We start from the raw sequence: 22,468 nt of genomic DNA on the forward strand, positions 1-22,468 counted from the left end.
GTAAATTTTGATCTTAGGTTGAAATGAAGATGAAGCATGAAGCAGATGGAATTTTATCTTGTATGCGAGATTGTCATTTCAAAACTTCCACCCTGATTGATTGATTGATTGATTGATTGATTGATTGATTGATTGATTGATTGACAGTTTACAGTTTACAGGCTGGTAGACGAAACTCTAGCTGCAGACGGTTGGATATTTAATTGCCGGATTTCTTTATATTATTTGGCGGCTTCTACTTTGACTTGGGGATGGATGTCCAATAATTAAACATTCCGCTGACCTATTGCGTGGTTTTGCACGCCTGGGTGATGAGATTTTAGTGGTGAAAATCGGCCTTAGCACTGGCCAGTCTGGTCTGGTTTTCCTCCCTCTTTCAGCAGTCTTATCATTGCGTCCAAGCGGTGATCAAAAGTCGCTGCTTTGAGTCCCAAGAACTACAAAACACAACAACTAAGATATGTTTACATTTATTGTAAACTTAATTGCTAATATTCCATGCAATATTTCACCATTATGCACTGTTTTGTATTGCGGCAAAATTTCCCCACAGCTCCATACATTAACTATGTATTCATTTTGCGACTCACAGTTTATTCACGCTCGTCGACTTTTGAAAAGGGTTGCCGGTGGGAATGTATAATTAAAATGTACTGGGCTGCGCGGAAATCTTTCCAATTCCCATACATTCCATCAAAATTTCACATTAGACTCATAGCTTTTGTGTACTTCTGTGCTTCCAAAATTTTGGTTCACATCATGGTTCACAGGTTGAGACAAATATGTTCAAGAAATAATGTCAAACTATGAACCAGTGATGACCTCAGATTTCAGCTTTATATATTTGCAAGACTCAATATTTGTAGATTTGTCAGCCAACAACTACTTTGATAGTTATTGTCCACAAGTGCGAATTTAGTTGAGAACGACAGTTTAAATCTTAAGCATACAAACGAAAGCCCCTGCTTACCTCATATTCCCTGGTATAGACTTGGACTCCAACGAGAGCTCCACCAGTACGAACAACATTGCTTGACCCCGGGCTTCAGACAAAATGATCAATAATTCTTAATTCGAAACTCCTTACTCTCCCACATTCGACGGAATATATATTACTTCATATGTCAGTTGCAAAAAAACCGAAACGAAGGCTGATCGAGAAATTCGACGGTTAAGCTTCACACTGTTGCGGTTGAGAAGTATAAAATGGCGGCAAACTTCACAACGAAAACCGCTGATCGAAAACAATGAAGCTGTTGAGGTCGTCATGGAGATGAAAGTCACATTTACCAGTACCAGGCCGAAACGGGTAGGCGAGACTCGGAAGGCTGACCAGATGTTCATTTCTTTTCCCTAAATCGAATATCAAAATTGGTTAAAAATTTTGATTTAATGAACACAGCTCCGCTTAAAGACGATTCAAACTGAACACACAGAACTGCACGACATGCTTCGAGCAAAAACTTAACTATAGAAAGCCGGAAAGCCACGAAAATTTGACAAGCAGCCCCTTTTTCGGCGTGCAATTAAACTAACTCAGTTTGCGGCCTTGCCGGGCAGAATTTCTCAAATGTTTGATTAAAAAAAAAAAAGAAAAGAGAAAAAAAAAAAAACAGTAATTAACTCTGTCTGCAAGGACAACCGCGATAAAATAGAAGTACTGGATCCTGTAGTAAGGGACCTATTCAGCAAAAAAACTGTAGAACACGTAATCTAAAAGAACAAAGCTGGCTTCACGGTTACGAAGAATAAAGGCCGTGCTTTTCGAAATATTGGAAGAATGCTTAGATGTACTTTTCCAGCATAGTCATAAACTGGGCCAAAATAACTTTGAATTTAGAGGCACCGTCCTTAAAATGGCTTTTTAGATTGATTTATTCACATGCAAATGGAGCTTACGTATTGGGAAAGGCGGAACAAGGCCTTGAGTACCAACTAATTTTAGACAAGGATGAACCTATCCAACACATTTAGGGCGCAAAAAGAGTAAAAAAATGTTAAAAGAAGGGCTCTATGTACCGTAGATTGTTCCTTGGTTGGTGTTTTCTTAGTTAGAGCGGTGATGACATTGATGATGTTCCTACTAATGAAGACGATTTATCCTTCATTTATCCCCTCTATCTCGGATAAGTTTGCTAAACACTTTTTGTTCTGTGTTTATTCTTTTTGCAGATTTTGATCGCATGAAGTGAACATAAACATGGAAAACTAAATTATAAGTAGAGGGGTAATAAGAACTTCTAACTACTAAGAAAGAAGTAGTACAGTAGAGAAGATGACAATAAATAATTGAAGATGGGGCATGATTGTTTTGCTTGTTTGATCGTTATACCTCGTTGATCATCCCTCTCGTAAACATTACCTTAGACCCATGTTTGGGTTTACAGTTGCCATTGGGGGGTTAATTTGGGACCCTGACCCTGTTAAGGTTAAAAATAACCTTAAATACCTACCCTGTATAGGACAACTCCCTCTACTTTAATACCCTATTTAGATACCAAAAACGATAGCGTAATTATCTTGGCCTGAAAATGAATTAACGTTGACTGATGACATCCTAAAATGGCTAAAGAAAAACACTCCGATTTCGGATTGCTAAATACTCGACGACAGTCTTGGAGCCATACCCTATGTAAGACGGGACCATACCCTGATTAGTACAGACTCGCATGAAATTATATACCCCGTTCAGGGCAGAGGGACCAAATTTATAATCCACACCGTATCCAGCGGCACCTAAGGCTATTTTATCTCTGCCAAAATGTGGCTGTTATGCCAACATCAAATTCAATGAACATTAACCGATGACTCCAACTTCTTCCCAGATACATTTCCTAAAAAAGTCGTAAAGTTTCAGGCCGTTTGCATAAATATTTAGAAAAGCTATTAAAGTTCGCCCACGTTCAAAGTGTTAGCGTTCAAAGTGACGAATTTAAGAGTACTATTTTCGTGGTTACGTATATTTATTTCAGTCAGTGCAATCGATACAATGACACAATCGTTTACAACTCTTAATTCGATAATAATTAACAACCGACATCAAAACTGGTGAAACACACGTTTTCAGCAGACGTGATTAAGCCTTTGAGGTCTTGTTCTTCTCTGTGAAAATTACAAGAAAAAATCGCACAAAATAAGACAACACATTTCATTTCTTACCCTTAAAAAAAGTTGTAACGAAAATTACCTTAAAATATACAAGATCAAAAGGCATTGGTAAGATGTTGGGTGTAATGCAACATACACAGTTTTTTAAACGTCAGCACTCGAATCTATAAACGGTGGCCAGATTAACTTATCAACTCTGTTTATAAAACTAAACATTAGTTAAATAAATATGAAAATATTCAGATCATAACAATCTGAATGGAAAGACCCTTCGTGCGACTTGTTTTGAGCCATCCCTACTGATAATAACTATGTTCCTTGAAATAACTTGCCCAATATTTATTCCACAGTGCGTTAAAAGTCTTCAGATTGTTTGCCCTCAACATTAAATGTGTGTTCATTTCAAGGAAAACTGTTTATTTATTATTATTATTATTATTATTATTATTATTATTATTATTATTGTTATTATTATTATTATTATTTTTATTTTTTTTTTTTATTAGTTCTTTATTTTCAGAAGGCGTATTTTAAGTTACTGCAATACGATTAAACTTTGATGTTTACTTTGTGTTATTACTTTTTACATCTTTGCAGGCCCGAAAATGATACCCGGGCCGGAAATGATCCCCAAATTGAGCCACAAATGATCCTCGGACGGGGAATGATCCCCAAATTGGACCTCACATGATCCCCGATCGCCTCACCATAAATAAGGAATGGATTGGACTCAAATTTGGACAGTGGATTTAAACTTTATACACTTCATTTGTTTTACTTTATAACACCAGTCGTTATATTTAAACTATCGTCTGCATGCAAATTTCACAACTTTAAAAATTATCAGCGTAGCACCTCAGTGCAGCAGAACAATCTACCTATAAACTGGAACACATACGCACAGTATATAATTTACTTATACTTATGTACCTTCAAAAGCTTTAGCTGATGATCATGCAAACTGCACATTTCTTTGATTTACCTATGCCCCGGCGTAGTCAATCGATAAAAATCGGTATCTATCAAGTGATTTTTAACGATTGATAACGGAAATCAGGAGCGTACAAACATCATCACAAAGTAGCTGACAGTGAATACTTGCGATATTTTTAACTCTTTGTTAAAAAATAAAACGTAATATTTGCATGAACTCAATTGTCATTTCTTGCACAAATTCCAATGCTGAACTGATGTCACTGGCACAAAAAAATCTTCCGATATAAATCGATGAAGCTGGTAAAAAAAAAAACTCAAGATAAATCGATAAACGAAACGAGTGTGTTATCGATTTCGACCGATTGATCGATGTAATCGATATTAATCAAATCAGATTTAGCGAAATTTTATCGATTTATCGATTGATAGATCGATACCGATTTTTATCGATTAACTATCCCGGGCTTATACAAATACCCAAAGGAAGGATATCCCCTTATCCATATGTATAAGAAATTAACGAGTTGCCCAGTAAACGGACGAAGAGTTAAATTCAGATGAACACCTTTGATTCAGCAAAATGGTGGATTGGGCAGGCCACTGAGATGCAGGGAGGTGAAGTCCCCCCACGAGTTTCAAATTTAGTTCGAAATTCACGGAGTATTGCTCTTATTAGCGTCTGAGATTAACGTGTTCTTTCTTTAAGATGGGAGTAAATTATTGGTGGGACATATATTTTAAGAATTTTAGGTTGGGTGATCATGAAAATTACCTTCAGAACTTGAAAATCCAATCAACAGAATACTACCCATATAGGTAGAGAGTTACAATACTGGTACTGGAAAAAAGCTCAGTACTATGTCCGTTTTCTAGATTGCTTCTGGTACTGGAAAAAAGCTCAGTACTATGTCCGTTTTCTAGATTGCTTTATTAATTTTAGTCGCATTGTGTACTGAAAGACTGACGTTCACTGTTCATTCTTACAGTTACGAGGCCGTTGAATGTAGTTAAAGCGTTTGAGTATTTCATGATACAGATTAACACTGTTTTTTTCTTCTGTTTTATGGGTGCATGTAAATAATTGTAGCCGATTTTTTTTTCCCAAAAGTTTGACTTAATGGACGAGGCCTAGTATTTAAGCAGGTGTGGTTCAGGATCTTTCCTTTAATTTGTCATCATCTTATATTTTAGGTACCCAAGAATGTTTGTTAAAATATCTTTTTGCCGTCATAGTATTATTAGTTTAGACTTAATTCTGCTTTTGTGGTATGATATTCAATAGCATTTTAAAGTGCTGGCTGTCTAATGGATCAGCTGTCCTCGTGGGTTTTCAAATACTCATGGTCTTGCTGTTCATCTAATGACTGAGGTACCTTAGGATGATTGTTCATTGCATGATAGAAGTGTATTGTGTTTAGATACCTTATCTGCAATCATAGTATTGGTTTAGACTTAATTCTGCTCTTATGTGACATTCAACAGCATTTTAAAGAGCTGGCAGTCTAATAGTTTATATGGCCTCCTGTGCTTGAGTCTTCTTTGTCTTTTAAGGTTATTTGAAGTTTTTTATTATTATTATTATTATTATTATTATTATTATTATTATTATTATTATTATTATTATTATTATTATTATTATTATTATTATTATTATTATTATTATTATTATTAAAAAAAAACAAAAAAAAAAAAGCATTTCGTTGTAAGGAGCCGTAAATAAGTTTACATACAAAATGTGACATAAATCGCTAAGATGCAGTCGCCGCCGGCTTTCAAATTTAGTTCGAAATTCACGGACTATTACTCTTTTTAGCGTCTCAGATTAAAGTGTTTTTTCTTTAAGATGGAGTTAATTATCGTTGGGACACGTATGTTAAGAATTTTACGTTGGGTAATCATGAAAATCACCTTCAGAACTTGAAGATCCAATCAAAAAAATACTACCCATATAGGCAGAGAGTTATCATACTGGGACTGGAAAAAAAGCTCAGTATTATGTCTGTTTTCTAGATTGTTTTATCAATTGTAGGCGCATTGGGTACTGAAAGACGTTCACTGCTCATTCTTACAGCAATGAGGCCGTGGAATGTACTTGAAGCGTTTGAGTATTTCATGATACAGATTACCACTGTTTTGTTTTTCTCTTTTATGGGTGCATGTAAATATTTTAATTTCTGAAATTGTAGCCGATTTTTTTCCCCAAACGTTTGCCTTAATGGACGAGGCCTAGTATTTATGCAGGTGTTGTGCGGGATCTTTTCTTTAATTTGTCATCATCTTATATTTCAGGTACCCAAGGATGTTTGTTGAAATATCTTTTTGCCGTCCTAGTATTATTAGTTTAAGCTTAATTCTGCTTTTGTGGTATGATATTCAATAATGGATCAGCTGTCCTCGTGGGTTTTCATATACTCATGGTCTTGCTGTTCATCTAATGACTGAGGTACCTTAGGATGATTGTTCATTGCATGATAGAAGTGTCCTTTGTTTAGATACCTTATCTGCCGTCATAGTATTGGTTTAGACTTAATTCTGCTCTTATGTGATATTCAATAGCATTTTAAAGAGCTGGCAGTCTAATAGTTCAGATGACCTCCTGGGTTTGAATCTTCTTTGTTTTGTAGGTTTATTTGAAGTTTCTTATTGGTCTTTTTTTTTATTAAAAAAAAAAAAATTCGTTGTTAGGACCCGTAAAGAAGTTTACATGGAAAACGTGAGATAAATCGCTAAGATGCAGTCGCAGCCGGCTTTCAAATTTAGTTCGAAACTTGACGGACTATTACTCTTTTTAGCTCCTAAGATTAAACTATTTTTTCTTTAAGATGGAGTTAATTATCGATGGGGCACATATATTAAGAATTATAGGTTGGGTGGAAATCACCTTCAGAATTGAAAATCCAATCAACAAAATACTACCCATAGGCAGAGGGTTATAATACTGGGACTGGAAAAAAAAAAGCTCAGTATTATGTCTGTTTTCTAGATTGCTTCATTAATTCCAGTCGCATTTGGTCCGGTTGTTTTCAAACACGTTCACTGCTCATTCTTACAACAAAAAGGCCGTTGATTGTATAGTTAAAGCGTTTGAGTATTTCATGAAACAGATTATCACTGATGTTTTTTCCTGTTTTGTGGGTGCATGTAAATATTTTGCTTTCTGAAAAATGTAGACGGTTTTTTTTTTTTTCCGAAAAGTTTGCCTTCAGACGAGGCCTAGTATTTATGTAGGTGTGGTGCAGGATCTTTTCTTTAATTTTTCATCATCTTATATTTCAGGTACTCAAGGATGTTTGTTGAAATATCTTTTTTTCCGTGGTGGTATTATTAGTTTAGACTTAATTCTGCTTTTGTGGACCAGGTATGATATTCGATAGCATTTTATAGTGCTGGCTGTCTAATCGATCAGTTGTTTTCATGGGTTTTCATATACTGTCTTTCTGTTCATCTAATATCTGCGCTTATGATGATTGTTCATGCATTGTATGGTACAAGTGTCCATTGTTTAGATACCTTATCTGCCGTCATAGTATTGGCTTAGACTTAATTCTGCTCTTATATGATATCCAACAGTATTTTAAAGAGCTGCCAGTCTAATAGTTCAGATGGCCTCCTGAGTTTAAATATCCTATGTTTTGTAGGTTTATTTTAAGTTTTTCATTAGTCTTTTTTATTACAAGTTCTCATGCGGGCTGTTTACCCATGGGATGGCAGCTTACAAGTGCGACTGAACGGATTAAGAATAAATGGTGTTTGTTTAACAGTGCATGCCATTCTATTCTGAATAAAGAAAGATGGTTTTCTATCTAAACTCGGCCCTCTTATTTTTCGTTCTTTTCAATATTATAACCTCAAAATTGTATAGAAGGCAAAACTGTCAATTGTCCTAAACCACTGAACAAGCTTTCCTATGCGGATTTACAAGCCTGTCAGGTTGTTTAACAGAATCATGTGAAAACGTGTAAGACCTTCAGAAGGAGTTCTTCAAAAAAGCGAACGGGTTTATTTAATTAAATAAGTACACAGAACTCTCATGTTTAAAGAACCAGCGAAGCCGTAAAACCCAATCGCCTCCCCCTTCCCCCCTCCCCCCCCCCCCCTCCCTTCGCATAATAAATAGATAAATAAATAAATAAATAAATAAATAAATAAATAAATAAATAAATAAATAAATAAACAAATACATGTAAAGCAACATGGCTGCCCACACCTTAGGAACCTCAAGTGCAAAGCAGTAGTTCGTGCCTTCTCTTGTTCGTATATTTCCAGGCTATCTACTAGTACACCAGTTACGTTCTTTGTCTATTTTTGTTCATTTGCCTTTGCTTATTTTTATTATTTTTTTGAAGTATTTAAGTATTCTCTATTCCTCCAAATGATATAATTTACAAAAATCTGCTGAATAAAAAATTCCCTTCCCGTTCTTTTTAGTTAATTCCAAATAGGTAAAACAGGGGAACACTTTATTGCAAGTTTTCACTTAATGTAATCAGGTGCAAGCATCTATATGTTGTAATAAGGGAAAATCATTTCAACGTTTAACACGATTGAAAAAATATACAGGCCGCAAACTGCGTGAATACGTTATCCAGACTACTGATTCTTTGATATTTCAGTCCTTTCGACTAAGATTTGTTACCTTGCTGAAACTTTCATTTTGTATTTTAAACTTCATGTTGAAACAATATGCAAGATTTACTGCTTATGGTACACATCTATTCCTCTTTTGATGTTCCCATAAGCTTTAATAATTTGCTATATTATGTATGATTTGATTTTTATTTCATGGTTTCATTATATTTGATTGATCTACTCTACTGTTACTACTGTTCGCTTTCATTTCATGAATAAACTACAAAACAGTACCAAAAGACCTGATGAAATATTTCATTTTTTTGTTTAATATAAAGATAGAAAAAAGAAAAACGAACGGTGACTGCAATGAAATCACTTCTTTAACTAGAAATTATGTTAAACAAACTCAAAGACAATTTTGATGCTCTGAAGACAGCATGGAATTTCTTTCATATACAGATAATATATTAGTCAAACAAATGTGTGGATTTCTCTTTGGCAGAAACAGGTACCTTTAGACAGATAGTCGTTTTCTAGGTTCGTCAAGTGGTTCCTTTTTCAAAAAGATTTCTGAGACATTTTTAAATTTATGTGCATTCGATCCTGCGGTTGACAGGGAAGGCCAAGGGTTTGTATGACGCCTGTTAATTAAAGGCGTGGGAAGAACGTTCGAAAAATTATATCTGTAGAAACTCGTAAATGATGCAATGCTGAAAAAAATTCTGTAGCAACTGTGCTGTAAACATAGCAGTTAACTTCCTAATTTCTGAAGGGTTTATTTTTATTTTTATATATTTGTCCATAATATTCGCTTGAGATTTACAATACTATTGACAACGGTAAAAAGTTAAAAAGATATTAAGAACCAAACGTTTTCGACTAATCAAGTCATCCTCAGGGTAGAAAGACCGTCCGCTACATGCACATTTTATATGCTTTAGGTTATTCCCGATGGGAACAGTTTCGCTAGTAAGAATAGACTTGTTTGTGTAGACTGGGACTCCATTTTTGGATCAGTAAGGCCTCAATGATTCTGCGCTTGTGAAAAGATTGGGCCGTCCAAAGTATTCGCCAACTAAAAGAATGGGTAGGATTCTCGCGTAGATGACGGACAGCTTCAGAGTCATTAGAAGGGTTCGATTGTCATCGATTCGCACCTCCACGTTTCTCCTGGTTTCCCTGATGTAATCAACACCGCAAGAACAGTCGCCTTTGTAGACCACATGGATCTATGAGTGTTTTTGTCTTTAAGATTGAAAATGGTTGAAAATAATGTTTGTGTCTTTAAGGTTGGCAGTAAGGGAGCTTGATGACAATCTTCTTACGCTCTTCAAAAAGAAAACTCGGGCTAAGATTGTCACCTTCGGCTGGTCCTTTCTAAATGCAAGATACCCCAAGCGTTTTATTTTTCACACAGTGAACAGTTTTCTACAAGATCCACTTGACGATGACAATCTTATCCTAAGTTTTACATTTTAGAGGTGTTTAGAATTAAAAAAAAAAAAAAAAAAAAAAAAAAGACATATAAATTTGTCTGCTCCTCTCTCGAACCAATGCATTATACAACGACGAAAAAAGGAAATTACGAAAAGAAGAGGAAATTAAAAGTTGATATGAAAAGGCAAACAATAACGAACCATATGGCCATCTGAGCCAAGAAATACGTAAACACCTATCAGAAACTTTAGTGTTTCATTTTGGTATTTATATTAGAACTCTAAGTGTCTTGCACCTAATTCAATACTGCAGTCTATAAAACGTATGTCGTCTCTTGCTTGTTACCACATTCGGAATGATCACCGTCAAGATGTATCTGTGGATATCAATTGCCTTTCTGTTGTTTCAAGTTTCAAGTTCTCAAAAAGGTAAGTTTCACAAAATGTAAAGTTTCCATTGTAACTTTCTTCGGAAAGTTGAGTTTGCCTGTAAATAAGTTCCCCCAACTATCAGAGACTAACATCCTTATTGAAAATCAGTGACCTGAATATAATTCGATGTACTATATAGGGGCTTTACTTCCTCTATTAAGCCGTTTTTCATTGTCGAGTGCCATCATTCTCTTCAGAACAACCTATTTTATTCTGAAAAGAAGGCCCTTCGTAAACTAGGGCCAAAATCGTTTTTATTTTTCCTTTCTTTTAACAAACGCTAATCCTAGGCTTATATTCAAATCATCACAGTAATATTTGTTGAAAGAATACTAAGCGCAAAAGTAAAATAAAATAATTAAATTAAATTAAATCGATGCTGTTCGTCAATCTTTCTTATTTGCTTTGTTGGAACACAGTCATCTTTAGTCATCCAAGGGAAAGACTAAGATTTAAAAAAAAAAAAAAAAAAGAAATATGCCTATTTGGTAAAACAAAACAGTCATTAAAAAATATAACTGCGGCTCTGCTCTCTTGCTGAAATGTTTTATCGTAGGATAAACATCTTGTGGAATCGTTAACGTTCTTTAACCTACAATGATCGGCCAATGAAAAGGTCCCGATGCAAGCGCGTCAAAACGCGCGTCACCACTCCCTTAGCATTGCCATGTTACTATGAGTGGTTTCTTGCATCTATCAGAACTTTAAACCAATTCCATTATTTTAGTGTTTGTCTCTATTTGCTTGACAATCTGATGCGTTAAAATAACTTATAGGCGTCATACAGTACGCGAACTTTTGGTACGATTGTGCAAAACAATCCAATATTTTCTAAAAAAGAACTCCGCTAGTAAAAAATTGGTTACCGAGGTAACATCAAAGTCTATGAACACTAACCCAGCACATCATTTTTCCCCAGAGAAATTTCCGAAAAAAGTTCCTAAAGGTTTCAGGGCATTTACTCAAATAATACCTCGCGGTATGAAAGGATTAATTGAGTCAGAAGCTCTGCAGTGAAAATTATAGAATTGTTCCAATGCATTCAAGTCTTTAGGATGATTTAGAAAACAAATGCACTGAATATCTCACCTCAAACCGCAAGAGAGCTTCATGAACCTATTTCAAGGAATCAATGATAATCGTTTGATGCATACAGTCAACTCCATCAACTCGGTCAACTCTCGCGGACACCCTCAAGACCGCGAATTAGTGTCCCCCACATCCCTGGACCTTCTGCTTTGCTTCTGATTGGTTCGTTATCTTTCATGAAGGTTGCTGTTGTTGTTGTTGTTGTTGTTGTTGTTGTTGTTGTTGTTGTTCCATTGGTGTGTCGCATTCATTCATTTGTTCTTTCGCCATTCACTCATTTATTTATTTATTTACTTATTTATTTATTTATTCATTTATCAGTTATCCATCCTTTTGTCTATTCATTCATTTACAATTTAATTCCCAAGGTTGTGGAAAGAAGTCGTTTTCGAGCAGGGTCATAAATGGTGAAAACGCTGAACCAAACTCCTGGCCTTGGCAAGTTTCTCTCAGATTCTCGGACAGGCACATCTGTGGTGGATCACTTATAGCAAACGACTGGGTTCTCACTGCAGCACACTGTCTCAATTCTGAGTCTACTAACTCATTAACCGTCGTTGTGGGTAAGTGTTAAGTTCCCGTAAAATTTTCGATTTTTTATGAGCTTCTATGATAGCAACCTTAAATAAGCTTGCAGAACCTTCAACGCAGGTGCGGCAGACTAAAACGTCGAGCTGTTACATCCCAATGACAGGTAGAAAAGTGTTTTAGCTGGCAGGAGCTTAAATTTCTAACCGAGTAATTCAAATTATTCGCTTTATAGATCATCTTAGCTAGAATGACTAGATTGTGTCATCGGGCTGAACATAAAACGCAAACAAAAGAAAACAAAAATGCGTGTTACATAATTTCTGTTGCGACATTTTCATCACTCAGTTGGAAAATATTGAATAAAGAAAAAGTATATTTGGCTTTATCATCAGGTTTTTCTTTATCAATATCTCTTCTTTATCGTCCAAATCAACTGAAATTTGGAACGTTCATTCCACAGGTGTTCACAATCTACAAGGAACAACAAGTGTTCAGGAGACTTTCAGAGTCAAAAGAGTCATCAGGCATGAAAAGTTCAATCGAGCGAAATTGACGAATGACATTGCCCTTCTTCAACTTGAAGGGAGCATTAAGCCAAGCAAGAAGGTGAACATTGTGTGTTTGCCAAAACAGAATAAAAAGGTCAAACCAAAAACACAATGCTTCATTACAGGTACATAAAATGCAAATGTTTAAAACTCTATACCTCACTTCCTGTTGTCAATAAGTTTCTGAAGTAAGAGAAAAGACAAGAGACACGAGTAAAAAAAAAAAAAAAAAAAAAAAAAAAAAGAACGAAAGCGTTTGTCTGCATGAACCTGTTTCGTTGTCCTTACCTGTTTTAAGAAAGAAAACAGAAAAACTCGAGCCCAATGATTCCCTTACAAAATAGCCCGTGTTGTCCAGATGATTCAGACTAGCTCTCTGAAGGAGTAATATGGCGCTGTGGTCAGATCTACTTGTTGAGGGGAACTCTTTTCTTGTAAACTGTGCCGCAATAAGTTAAGCTGCGCGTAGTTCTTTATCTCTGGCACTTCGCATTTTTCCTTAGCGTAATAACGTGCGCGGCAAAAGCGGGTTAAAGAATTAGAACAAAAACAACAACAACAACAAAATGATGATCGCTCTTTGGCCTGGATAACGTGCTTCGTATCTTGGACAGCAAGCAATGTGTCCAGTAATGTGGAATGCAATCGACAATCTGAAATATTTCAGACGGAATTCCATAGGGGTCCACATTCAAACCGTCATTTTTTGGTGATCTTACCGCCACATAAAAAAAACAAAAAAAAAAACGCACTTGAATTGCATGCCGACATAGAAGTACACCATATTTAATCTAATTTCTATTAGTATAAATCTACTAGTGTTCTATCACGAATGCCGTTCTCTGATTGGCTACGCTACTCGCTATCTATTCTGTGATAGATAGCGAGTAGCGATTTTCAACAAAATGGCGGCCGCTTCTTTGCGTTTTCGAAGTGTCTGCGATGAGGAAATATATAATTTACTTGTTTAGTTTTGAACAACTAGTAGATTTATACTAAAACAATTAGATTATTCGCTCTCGATTTCTATGCGTGATAGTTGATTCGGGCTTCGCCCTCATCAACTATCACGCGATAGAAATCTCGAGCTCATAATCTAATTGTTAAGTGTATGTATAATTCTGCCTTTTCTTTATTTATTTATTTATTTGTATTGACTTTGGTCTTGAGGACTACAAGGTCATTAGTGTTCTGTTGTGACTCTACTACTACTACTACCACTATCACTATCACTACCACTACCACTACCACTACCACTACCACTACCACTACCACTACCACTACCACTACCACTACCACTACCACTACCACTATTACTACTACTACTACTTCTACTACTACTACTACTACTACTACTACTACCACTACTACTACTATTACTACTACTACTACTACTACTACTACTACTACTACTACTGCTGCTGCTGCTGCTGCTACTACTAGTTGACAACGAAGCCTTGCAGATTGAGTGTTTAGTCATGAAACAAACAAAAATGCGGCTGGCGCTGGCTTTATCACAATGAGTGCGCCTTTCTTTTAATTCCACCTCCCCCCCCCCCCCCCCCCCCCTTTACTCATCTACAAAATTGCTTCAACCGAGACCTAAAAGAGTACAAGCATACCAGTTTATTGTCGGTCGGTCGGGCGCCTTGCGCCTTGCTCAATGTTCATGGAATTAGAGAACGGGAATTGATTCTTGCTATTCTACCCGTTCGATTCTATGTTGTTATCTCCTATAGGTTGGGGACGGACAATGGATGATGGGCCTCTTGCTAGCATTCTCCAGCAGGCAAAGCTACCTGTTGCCGCACCAAAGGTCTGCAGTAGAACAAACAAACCTCTGGGCCTAAAAATTCCTTCAAACGTAATGGTTTGCGCTGGGGGCAATGGCAAAGGTGGATGTCAGGTAAATAGCCATAAACTAGAAGAGTTCGGTGTCAAAAGCAGAACTACATATTTTATTTTTTGTGCTATTATAACGCACTAGAGCAAGAAAGTTAAACGAGTCAAGCTGACCGTTTAATTGCAGTCTTAAAATAAATATTTTCTGAATATGGTGTTGGTTGATGGCTTGTTAAACGCTGGCTAAAAGAGTAAACATGTCTTAAGTATTCTTTCACCGAGGGCAAGCCGATTATAGACATTCGCTTCGTTACAAAAGCATGATGTCTTGATCAAAAATAATGCATGGAGAATACAGCTAAGCTGTAACGTAAGTCATATGACACAGTTCCACTTGTATGACATTCAACAAGACATGACCGGGATAGCGATAAAAGACGATGCCCCACGCTTTTGTTCTTTATTGCAGCCGTTCCTGACAATTTACTTTAAGGTATACTAACGTCAGCACAAATCTATTGGCATTGCACCAGGGTTAAGTAATTTCAAACGGTAATGGATTTTTTGGCAAAACACAGAGGGGCCCTCTGACTTCGATTTAATTTGTGAAAAGAATAGTGCGTTTCGTGTAATTTTTTTTGCGAACAGCAGCTATTGTACATGATAATAGAGACTTCGTCGTCTTTCGCGGTTCGGTTCGATTCGGGATTCTTCGGAAAGTTCGGAGCACGCGCGCGAGAGTAATAAAATCGCAAGGGATTAAACTTGAAGTAATTTGAAGTCATACTAACACCGGGTTTTGGAAAAGCATCCAAAATGTATCTTCCAATGGGACGTATTTCACTGTGACAATTTATATAAAGTCATTGCTTTTTTGAGCGCTATCAATAGTGAAAAATACATTACCTCGAAACAAATGTTTACCGAAGTTTTCTTGGTTGTTTTTTTGTTTTATGCTTTTTTTTAATTAATTTATTTATTTATTTATCAGATGCACAGAATTTCTAAGAACAATTGACTTTGCGACAACCCGAAAAAAGGGGCTTCCCTGACAAACAAACAAACAAACAAACAAACAAAAACAAGAGCCTATGAGGTAAGAGAGCGAATCTCGCATACATGCCCCTCTTCCTATGAAATTTTTTCAATCTATTTTTGTTTGCGTTGCTATTTTAATGTGGACATCTTATTGGCCAGTTAGAGTGAAGTCATTTAAGTTTAACCTCAATGGCGGATTATAATTTTCCAAAATAGCATGGCGCGAACTAAAAAAAAGATTGAAAATAATTATCATGTTGCAAAGGGATTCGCTCTCTTACCTCATAGTCTCTTGCTTTTTACTAATTAGTATTTTAATTCGTATAGTTGAATGGATTTCAATTAAACTATTGTTGAAAATTATTTTTCCTTGTAATTTTATTTTATTTTTAAGTGTTTTTGATCGTTATTAGAGCATCGAGACAAAAATAATGCTAGGTGATCAAAAACGTTGGATATTTCGAATGCACCATCTTCAGACGGTAAGATTACTTTACTCTGTCAATCACGCACTCGCAGTTCATGTTCCCGCCATGTAGTCACTCGTACGTCGAAATAACACATCTAAAAAACGACACCAAAATATGCTGGAGTTTCCATTTCGCCACGAAGTTAGGATAGGAACGTTTTTGTTTTACATATAATGATTTTTTTGCGACCTTTCGAAATATTACGATTCCTTGTACGCACACACCCTTGTATCATCTCCTGGCTGTTCACAAGAGTTTTCGAACAGTTCCCGATGGAAACTTGGTCCCAATCTTCAATTTAGTCAGCCGTGCATAAATTATTCAAAATATTCGCCTTACGCAGAAAAAAAAACAACAACAACAAAAAACAAAAACAAAACAAAAAATCAAAACACGAAAATAAGAACAAAGGATGTTATTGGGCTTTTTATTATTATTATTATTATTATTATTATTATTATTATTATTATTATCATCATCATCATCATCATCATCATCATCATCATTATTATTATTATTATTATTATTATTATTAATACGGGTAACGCTTGCGTGTGGTTGATATGTTTCTTTTTGTTTAAGTTGTTCAGAGTTGGCGGGATACAAGGTCATTTAAGGAGAACGCTTTCCATTCCCTTTATAGAGATCTTTTGAATCCTCAGATTTCAGTTTGCTGCAGCTTCATGTATATCCAAAGCAAACCAAAAGACAACCAAGGCAAATAACAATTGCTTTCAGGTAAAGAATAGATGATCGTCATCAATATATTGTTTTTTTTTTTTTTTTCCTCTCAGGGGGACAGTGGTGGACCATTGGTCTGTAATGAAAAGGGCAAATTTGTGGTGCGAGGTGTCGTGAGCTGGGGGCAACGAGATTGCAGCACTGTTTTTTTCACAGTGTTCGCTAGAGTGAGCACCTTCGTCAATTGGATCAGAAATAAGCAGCGTGGATGAAGTTTTGACATTTTCAAAGTCAAGGTAGGGGTGATTGATTTTTTTTTTTTTTTTTTTTGTATATATAAATCAAAATACAAGATAATGAAAACTCCTTTTATTAGTGCTCACACATTCTGCGCGTCTCTGAATGGTTCGAGAAACTCCTGTATCTTAGGGACGGTGGCTACTGATAGATAAAATAGATTAAAAAAAGTAGATCAATTTTAAGTTTTTAACATGAAGTGCATGTACTAAAAGTAAGGAAGATAGTTGTTAAATGAAATGAAACATGCTTTAACAAAGAACTACGTGGCACAAGTCTGTGTGTGGCAATTTTGCGTTTTCAACATAACATTACTTTACATCCTTGAAGCCCATACTATTCAGAGATGCCTCTCATCCAGGTGATATAACCTTCTACCCTGAATTATTACTAGTAAAGTAAACCTGAGTTATTAATATTTATTAATTTACTAAGGGAGGAGGGAAACGGTCATGAATATGATGCAATTTAAAAGGCGTCAGAAGCATAATTAAGGAGGCTGGTAGCAGTTGTCCTGGACTTAAGGTGGACATTTATAAATTTCAATCTCGCATGAAAGATAATCTTCGATCTTCTTCATACTACATGTACATCACCTTTTTAACTTGTGATCAAAGTTAATTTTCCTATCGGTTTTCAAGCAACAACTATTACCATAGCAACGGTAGCGCATAGCCTCTCATTTTAAACATTGTCGATTATCTCGAAATCCAGTTACGCACTTTATGGCGAAACTTTGGGATTTGAACGACTCAATCCAGACAACTTGTAGTCGAAATTAGAAACAAATCTGTAAGAGCGTTTTCAAGTAAATAATGAATCAATTTTGATGAAGTGATCTTGTTAATGGCCGCTTTTTTCACCAATATCTTGAGCACAATAAAACTTGACACTTGGTGTTTTTTGTTGAAAGGTCTTCCCTCATAGCAAACTATTCTTGATGCGTATTGAGCTTCTTGGGTGTCTCTGGTTTTAAGATACTTATGTTTGAAAACAGTTTCGTCATAAAGTGTCTGACTGGATTTGGAGATAATCGACAAAGTTTAAAATTGTAGTATGAAGGAGATGGAATTTTATCTTCTATGTGAGATTGTAATTTCAAAACTTCGACCCTAAGTCCAGAAAAACTGCTGCGAGCCTCCTTAAATGAACAAGTTTGTGCATATAAGGTGCATTTAAGGTGCATTTGTGAATAAACCCCTTCAGTAGGATTTGTGCGATTTGTAAAGCCTTAAGAATCCTATAAACAAACTCTTCAAAGGCAAAAAGAGAACATAAAAAACTTCAAATCACAACTTCTTGCTTGAAGTTGCCCAAATTATGTGGTTGAAAAACTTTTTAACAGATGTTAAATTCTCAGAAAGGTTATCAGCACTCCAATGCAAGTTTTGCCATCCATAAAAAAATCAACAACCAGTGCCAAACAAAAAGACAAGTGCTAACTGAAAATGACACTAGATACATGAGCAATTATTTCTACAAATGACATGCTTGTCAGAGCAAAAATATGAAGAGGTAACAAATGGTTCTTTTGTCAGAAGTTGTCGGTCTCTTGTTTTTTTTTTTTTTGTTGTTGTTTTGCTATTTGTATCTTCTGCTACAATACGTACGTTCACACAAATTAGGAACCTAATATGTGACTCTGCAGTTAATTTGAAATATAAGAGAATATATACGGGAACACAGAAAGGTTCATATCTACTATTGCATGAAATCTTAACATCTAAGTTCACGGAGAACATGGAAATCCATGTACCTTAGTCATTGTGTCTTGCCATTCCTGTTGCTTAAGATGGCAAATTTTATTTGAAGGCTTTTGCTTGGGTGTTGACTGTATGTAGTAAGCGAGCAATGGATGAAAAACAGATTTCAGACCAGCATGACTGGCTCCAGTCTCAGTGGGGAGGCCAATTTTCACGCAGGCACCTCATGAGGCTTGCTGAGTGTTGCACTTTTCAACTGAACAACACAACATGAAGTGCAAGTTGCCCAATAATATTTTGAGAAATTGAGCGGTCAAAGCTCCGACCAATGTTGTAACTTGAATGTGCCAGCCTTTAAGTATCACTGATCTTGTTTGAAGATATATTAAAGGTTTAATGGTTGATTTCTTTATATTATTTGGCGGTTTGTATACTTTGAGTTGGGGATGGATGTCTAATAATTAAACATTTCGCTAGCCTGTTAAGTGGTTTTGCTTGCCTGGGTAATGGGATTTTATTGGTGAAAATCGGCCTCAGCACTGGTCGGGCCAGTCTGGTCTGGTTTTCCTCCCTCCTTGTCCTATCATTGAGTAGAAGCAGTGATCAAAAGTTGCTGCTTTGAGTCAAAATAGCGACAAAACACAACAACTAAGATATGTTTGCATTTATTGTAAACTTAATTGCTAATACTCCATGCAATATTTCACCATTAATATGAAATGCTTTGTATCGCGGCTAGATTTTTGCACAGCTCCATGTATTAATTATGCATTCATTTTGCGACTCACAGTTTATTCACGCTCGTCGCTTTCAGAAGAGAGTTACCCGTGGTGCATGTATAATTAATATGCTGGCCTGCGCGGAAATCTTTCCAATTCCCATAAATTCCCTCAAAATTTCACATTAGACTCGTAGCTTGTGCGGGCTTCTGTGCTTCCAATATGTTGGTTCACATCATGGTTCACAGGTAGAGACAAAGGTGTTCAAGGGATAATGTCAAACTATGAACCAGTGATGACCTCAGACTTCAGCTTTATATATTTTCAAGACTCAAGATTTGAGCATTTGCCAGCCAAGTGTGAATTTAGTTGAAAGCGGCAGTTTCAATCTTAAACATAAAAAAAAGCTCCTGCTTACCTCATATTCCCTGGTACTGTCTTGGACTCCAACGACGTGCGAGCTAGCTCGGAGAGAGCTCCACCAGGACGAACAACATTTCTCGAGCGCGGGCTTGAGACAAAATGATCAATTGTCAATTGAATTTTTAATTATTTCCTAACTTCTTATTCTCCCATATTCGACGGAATGTTACTTCATACATGTAAGTTGCACAAAAAAAAACCTAAACGACGGCTGATCGAGAATTTCACACTCTCGCGAATCAGAAGTATAAAATGGCCGCGAACTTCACAATGAAAACCGCTGATCGAAAACAACGAAGTTATTGAGGTCGTCATGGAGATTAATGTCATTTTTACTAGTACCAGGCCGAAATGTTTAGACGAGACCCGGAAGGTCAACCAGATGTTCTTTTTTTTTTTTTTTTTTTTTTTCTCAAATCGAATATTGAAATTAATAAGTTAACAATTTTGATTTAAAGAACACAGTTCCGCTTGAAGAGGATTCAGATTGAGCACATAGAACTGCACGACATATTTTGAGCAAAAACGAAACCAGAGAAAGCCGGAAAACTACAGAAATTGACAAACAGCCCCTTTAGCGGGGTGCAATTAAATCAACTCAGTTCGCAGCCTTGCCGGGCAGAATTTCTCAAAAGTTTGATTAAAAAAAAAAAAAAAAAAAAAAACAGTTATTAACTGTCTGCAAGGACAACTGCGATAAAATAGAAGTACTGGATCCTGTAGTAAGCGACCTATTCAGCAAAAAAAAAAAAAAAAAACTGTAGAACACGTAATCTAAAAGAGCAAAGCTGGCTTGACGGTTAGGAAGAATAAAGGCCGTGCTTTTCGAAATATTGGAAGAATGCTTAGATGTACTTTTCCAGCATAGCCATAAACTGGGCCAAAATAACTTTGAATTAGGAGGCACCGTCCTTAAAATGGCTATTTACATTAATTTATTCACATGCAAATGGAGCTTACGTATTTGGAAAGGCAACACAAGGCCTTGAGTACCAACTAATTTTAGGTAAGGCTGAACCTATCCAACACATTTTGGACGCAAAAAGAGTAAGAAATGTTAAAAGAAGAGTTCTATGTACCGTAGATTGTTCTTTCGTTGGTGTTTTCTTAGTCAGAGTGGTGCTGACAATGATGATGTTCCTACTAATGAAGACGATTTATCCTTCATTTATCCCCTCTATCTCGGGTAATTTTTGCTGAACAATGTTTTGTATTTATTCTATTTGCAGATTTTGATCGCATGAAGTGAACATAAAAGTGGAAAATTAGATTATCAGTAGAGAAAAAATAAGTACTTCTAAGTACTAAGTAAGAATTAGTAAAGTAGAGAAGATGACAATAAATAATTGAAGATGAGGCATGATCGTTTTGCTTGTTTGATCGTTATACCGCATTTTAAAAACCTTAGAGACAAATGTCACCCTTCTCGTAAACTTTACCTTTGACTCATGCATGGGTTTAGGGGTGCCACTGGGGGTTTGAGGCCCTGACCCTGTTAACGTTAAAAATAACCTTAAATACCTACCCTGTGTAGGACAACTCCTTCTACTTTAATACCCTATTTAGATACCAAAAACGATAGCGTAATTATCTTGGCCTGAAAATGATCTAACGTTGACTGATGACATCCTAAAAGGGCTAAAGAAAAACGTCTTCGATTTCGGATTGCTAAATACTCAACGACAGTCTTAGAGCCATACCCTATGTAGGACGGGCCCATACCCTGATTAGGACAGAATCGCTTAAAATTATATACCCCGTTCAGGGCAGAGGGACCAAATTAAAATCCACATCGTATCCAGCGGCAGGTAAGGCTATTTTATCTCTGCCAAAATTTGGTTGTTATGCCGACATCACAGTCAACGAGCAGTAACCGATCACCCCAACTTGTTCCCATATAAAATTCCTACAAAAAAAGTCGTAAAGTTTCAGGCCGTTTTCACAAATATTAAGAAAAGTTATTAAAGTTCGCCCACTATCCTGTCCCCCGCCTGGTAGATAGGGTTCAAGGTGACGAATTTAAGAGCACTGTTTTCCTAGTTAAGTATATATTTATTTCAATATGCAATAGATACAATGACACAATCGTTTACAACTCTTGGATAATAATTAACAACCGACATCAAAACTGGTCAGAGACAGGAACGTTTTCATTAAACGCAATTGAGCCTTTGAGGTCTTGTTTTTCTCTGTGAAAATTACAAGAAAAAATCGTACAATAAGACATAAGGCAAGATTTCATTTCTTACCCTTAAAATGCTGTCACGGAAATTACCCCGAATTCAATTCAATTCAGTTTTTATTTTTCACACGTACAACGAGATTCAGTGCAATACAATAAAAAAGAAAACATTTATATTACAAAGGAGGATTAAAAAGAATTAGGATCAATTTGTTTGGTTTAGTGTGAGCAGTGCCCAAAGGAGCATGCTGATTCGAGCTGGGCACTGCTTACGATGGAAGAGAAAATTATTTCGGTGGAAGAGAAAATTTTTTGGAAAGGTTTGAAAAGTTCACGTGACGTGAAAATGTTGGGTGTAATGCAACATACACAGTTTTTGAAACGTCAGCACTCGTATCTATAAACGGCGGCCTGATTAACTTATCATTTCTGTTTATAAAACTAAACATTTGCGAAAATAG

The 22,468-nt window shown here is 36.1% G+C and overlaps 1 protein-coding gene across 1 annotated transcript; it reads left to right on the plus strand.

Moving 5' to 3' along the window:
- Positions 1 to 10,360: 10,360 nt before the first annotated feature.
- On the plus strand, positions 10,361 to 21,185 carry LOC146449795 (chymotrypsinogen A-like). The gene is made up of 6 exons (XM_085101081.1): positions 10,361 to 10,481; positions 11,942 to 12,136; positions 12,565 to 12,777; positions 14,392 to 14,558; positions 16,797 to 16,979; positions 21,055 to 21,185. Exons 1-5 carry the CDS (start codon positions 10,409 to 10,411, stop codon positions 16,953 to 16,955), a joined length of 807 nt encoding a protein of 268 aa, XP_084957207.1. The 5' UTR covers positions 10,361 to 10,408; the 3' UTR covers positions 16,956 to 16,979; positions 21,055 to 21,185.
- The last annotated feature ends 1,283 nt before the right edge of the window (positions 21,186 to 22,468 follow it).

The sequence above is a fragment of the Pavona decussata genome, unplaced genomic scaffold, assembly GCF_977016875.1.
Source record: "Pavona decussata unplaced genomic scaffold, jaPavDecu1.1 SCAFFOLD_580, whole genome shotgun sequence".
NCBI lineage: Eukaryota > Metazoa > Cnidaria > Anthozoa > Scleractinia > Agariciidae > Pavona > Pavona decussata.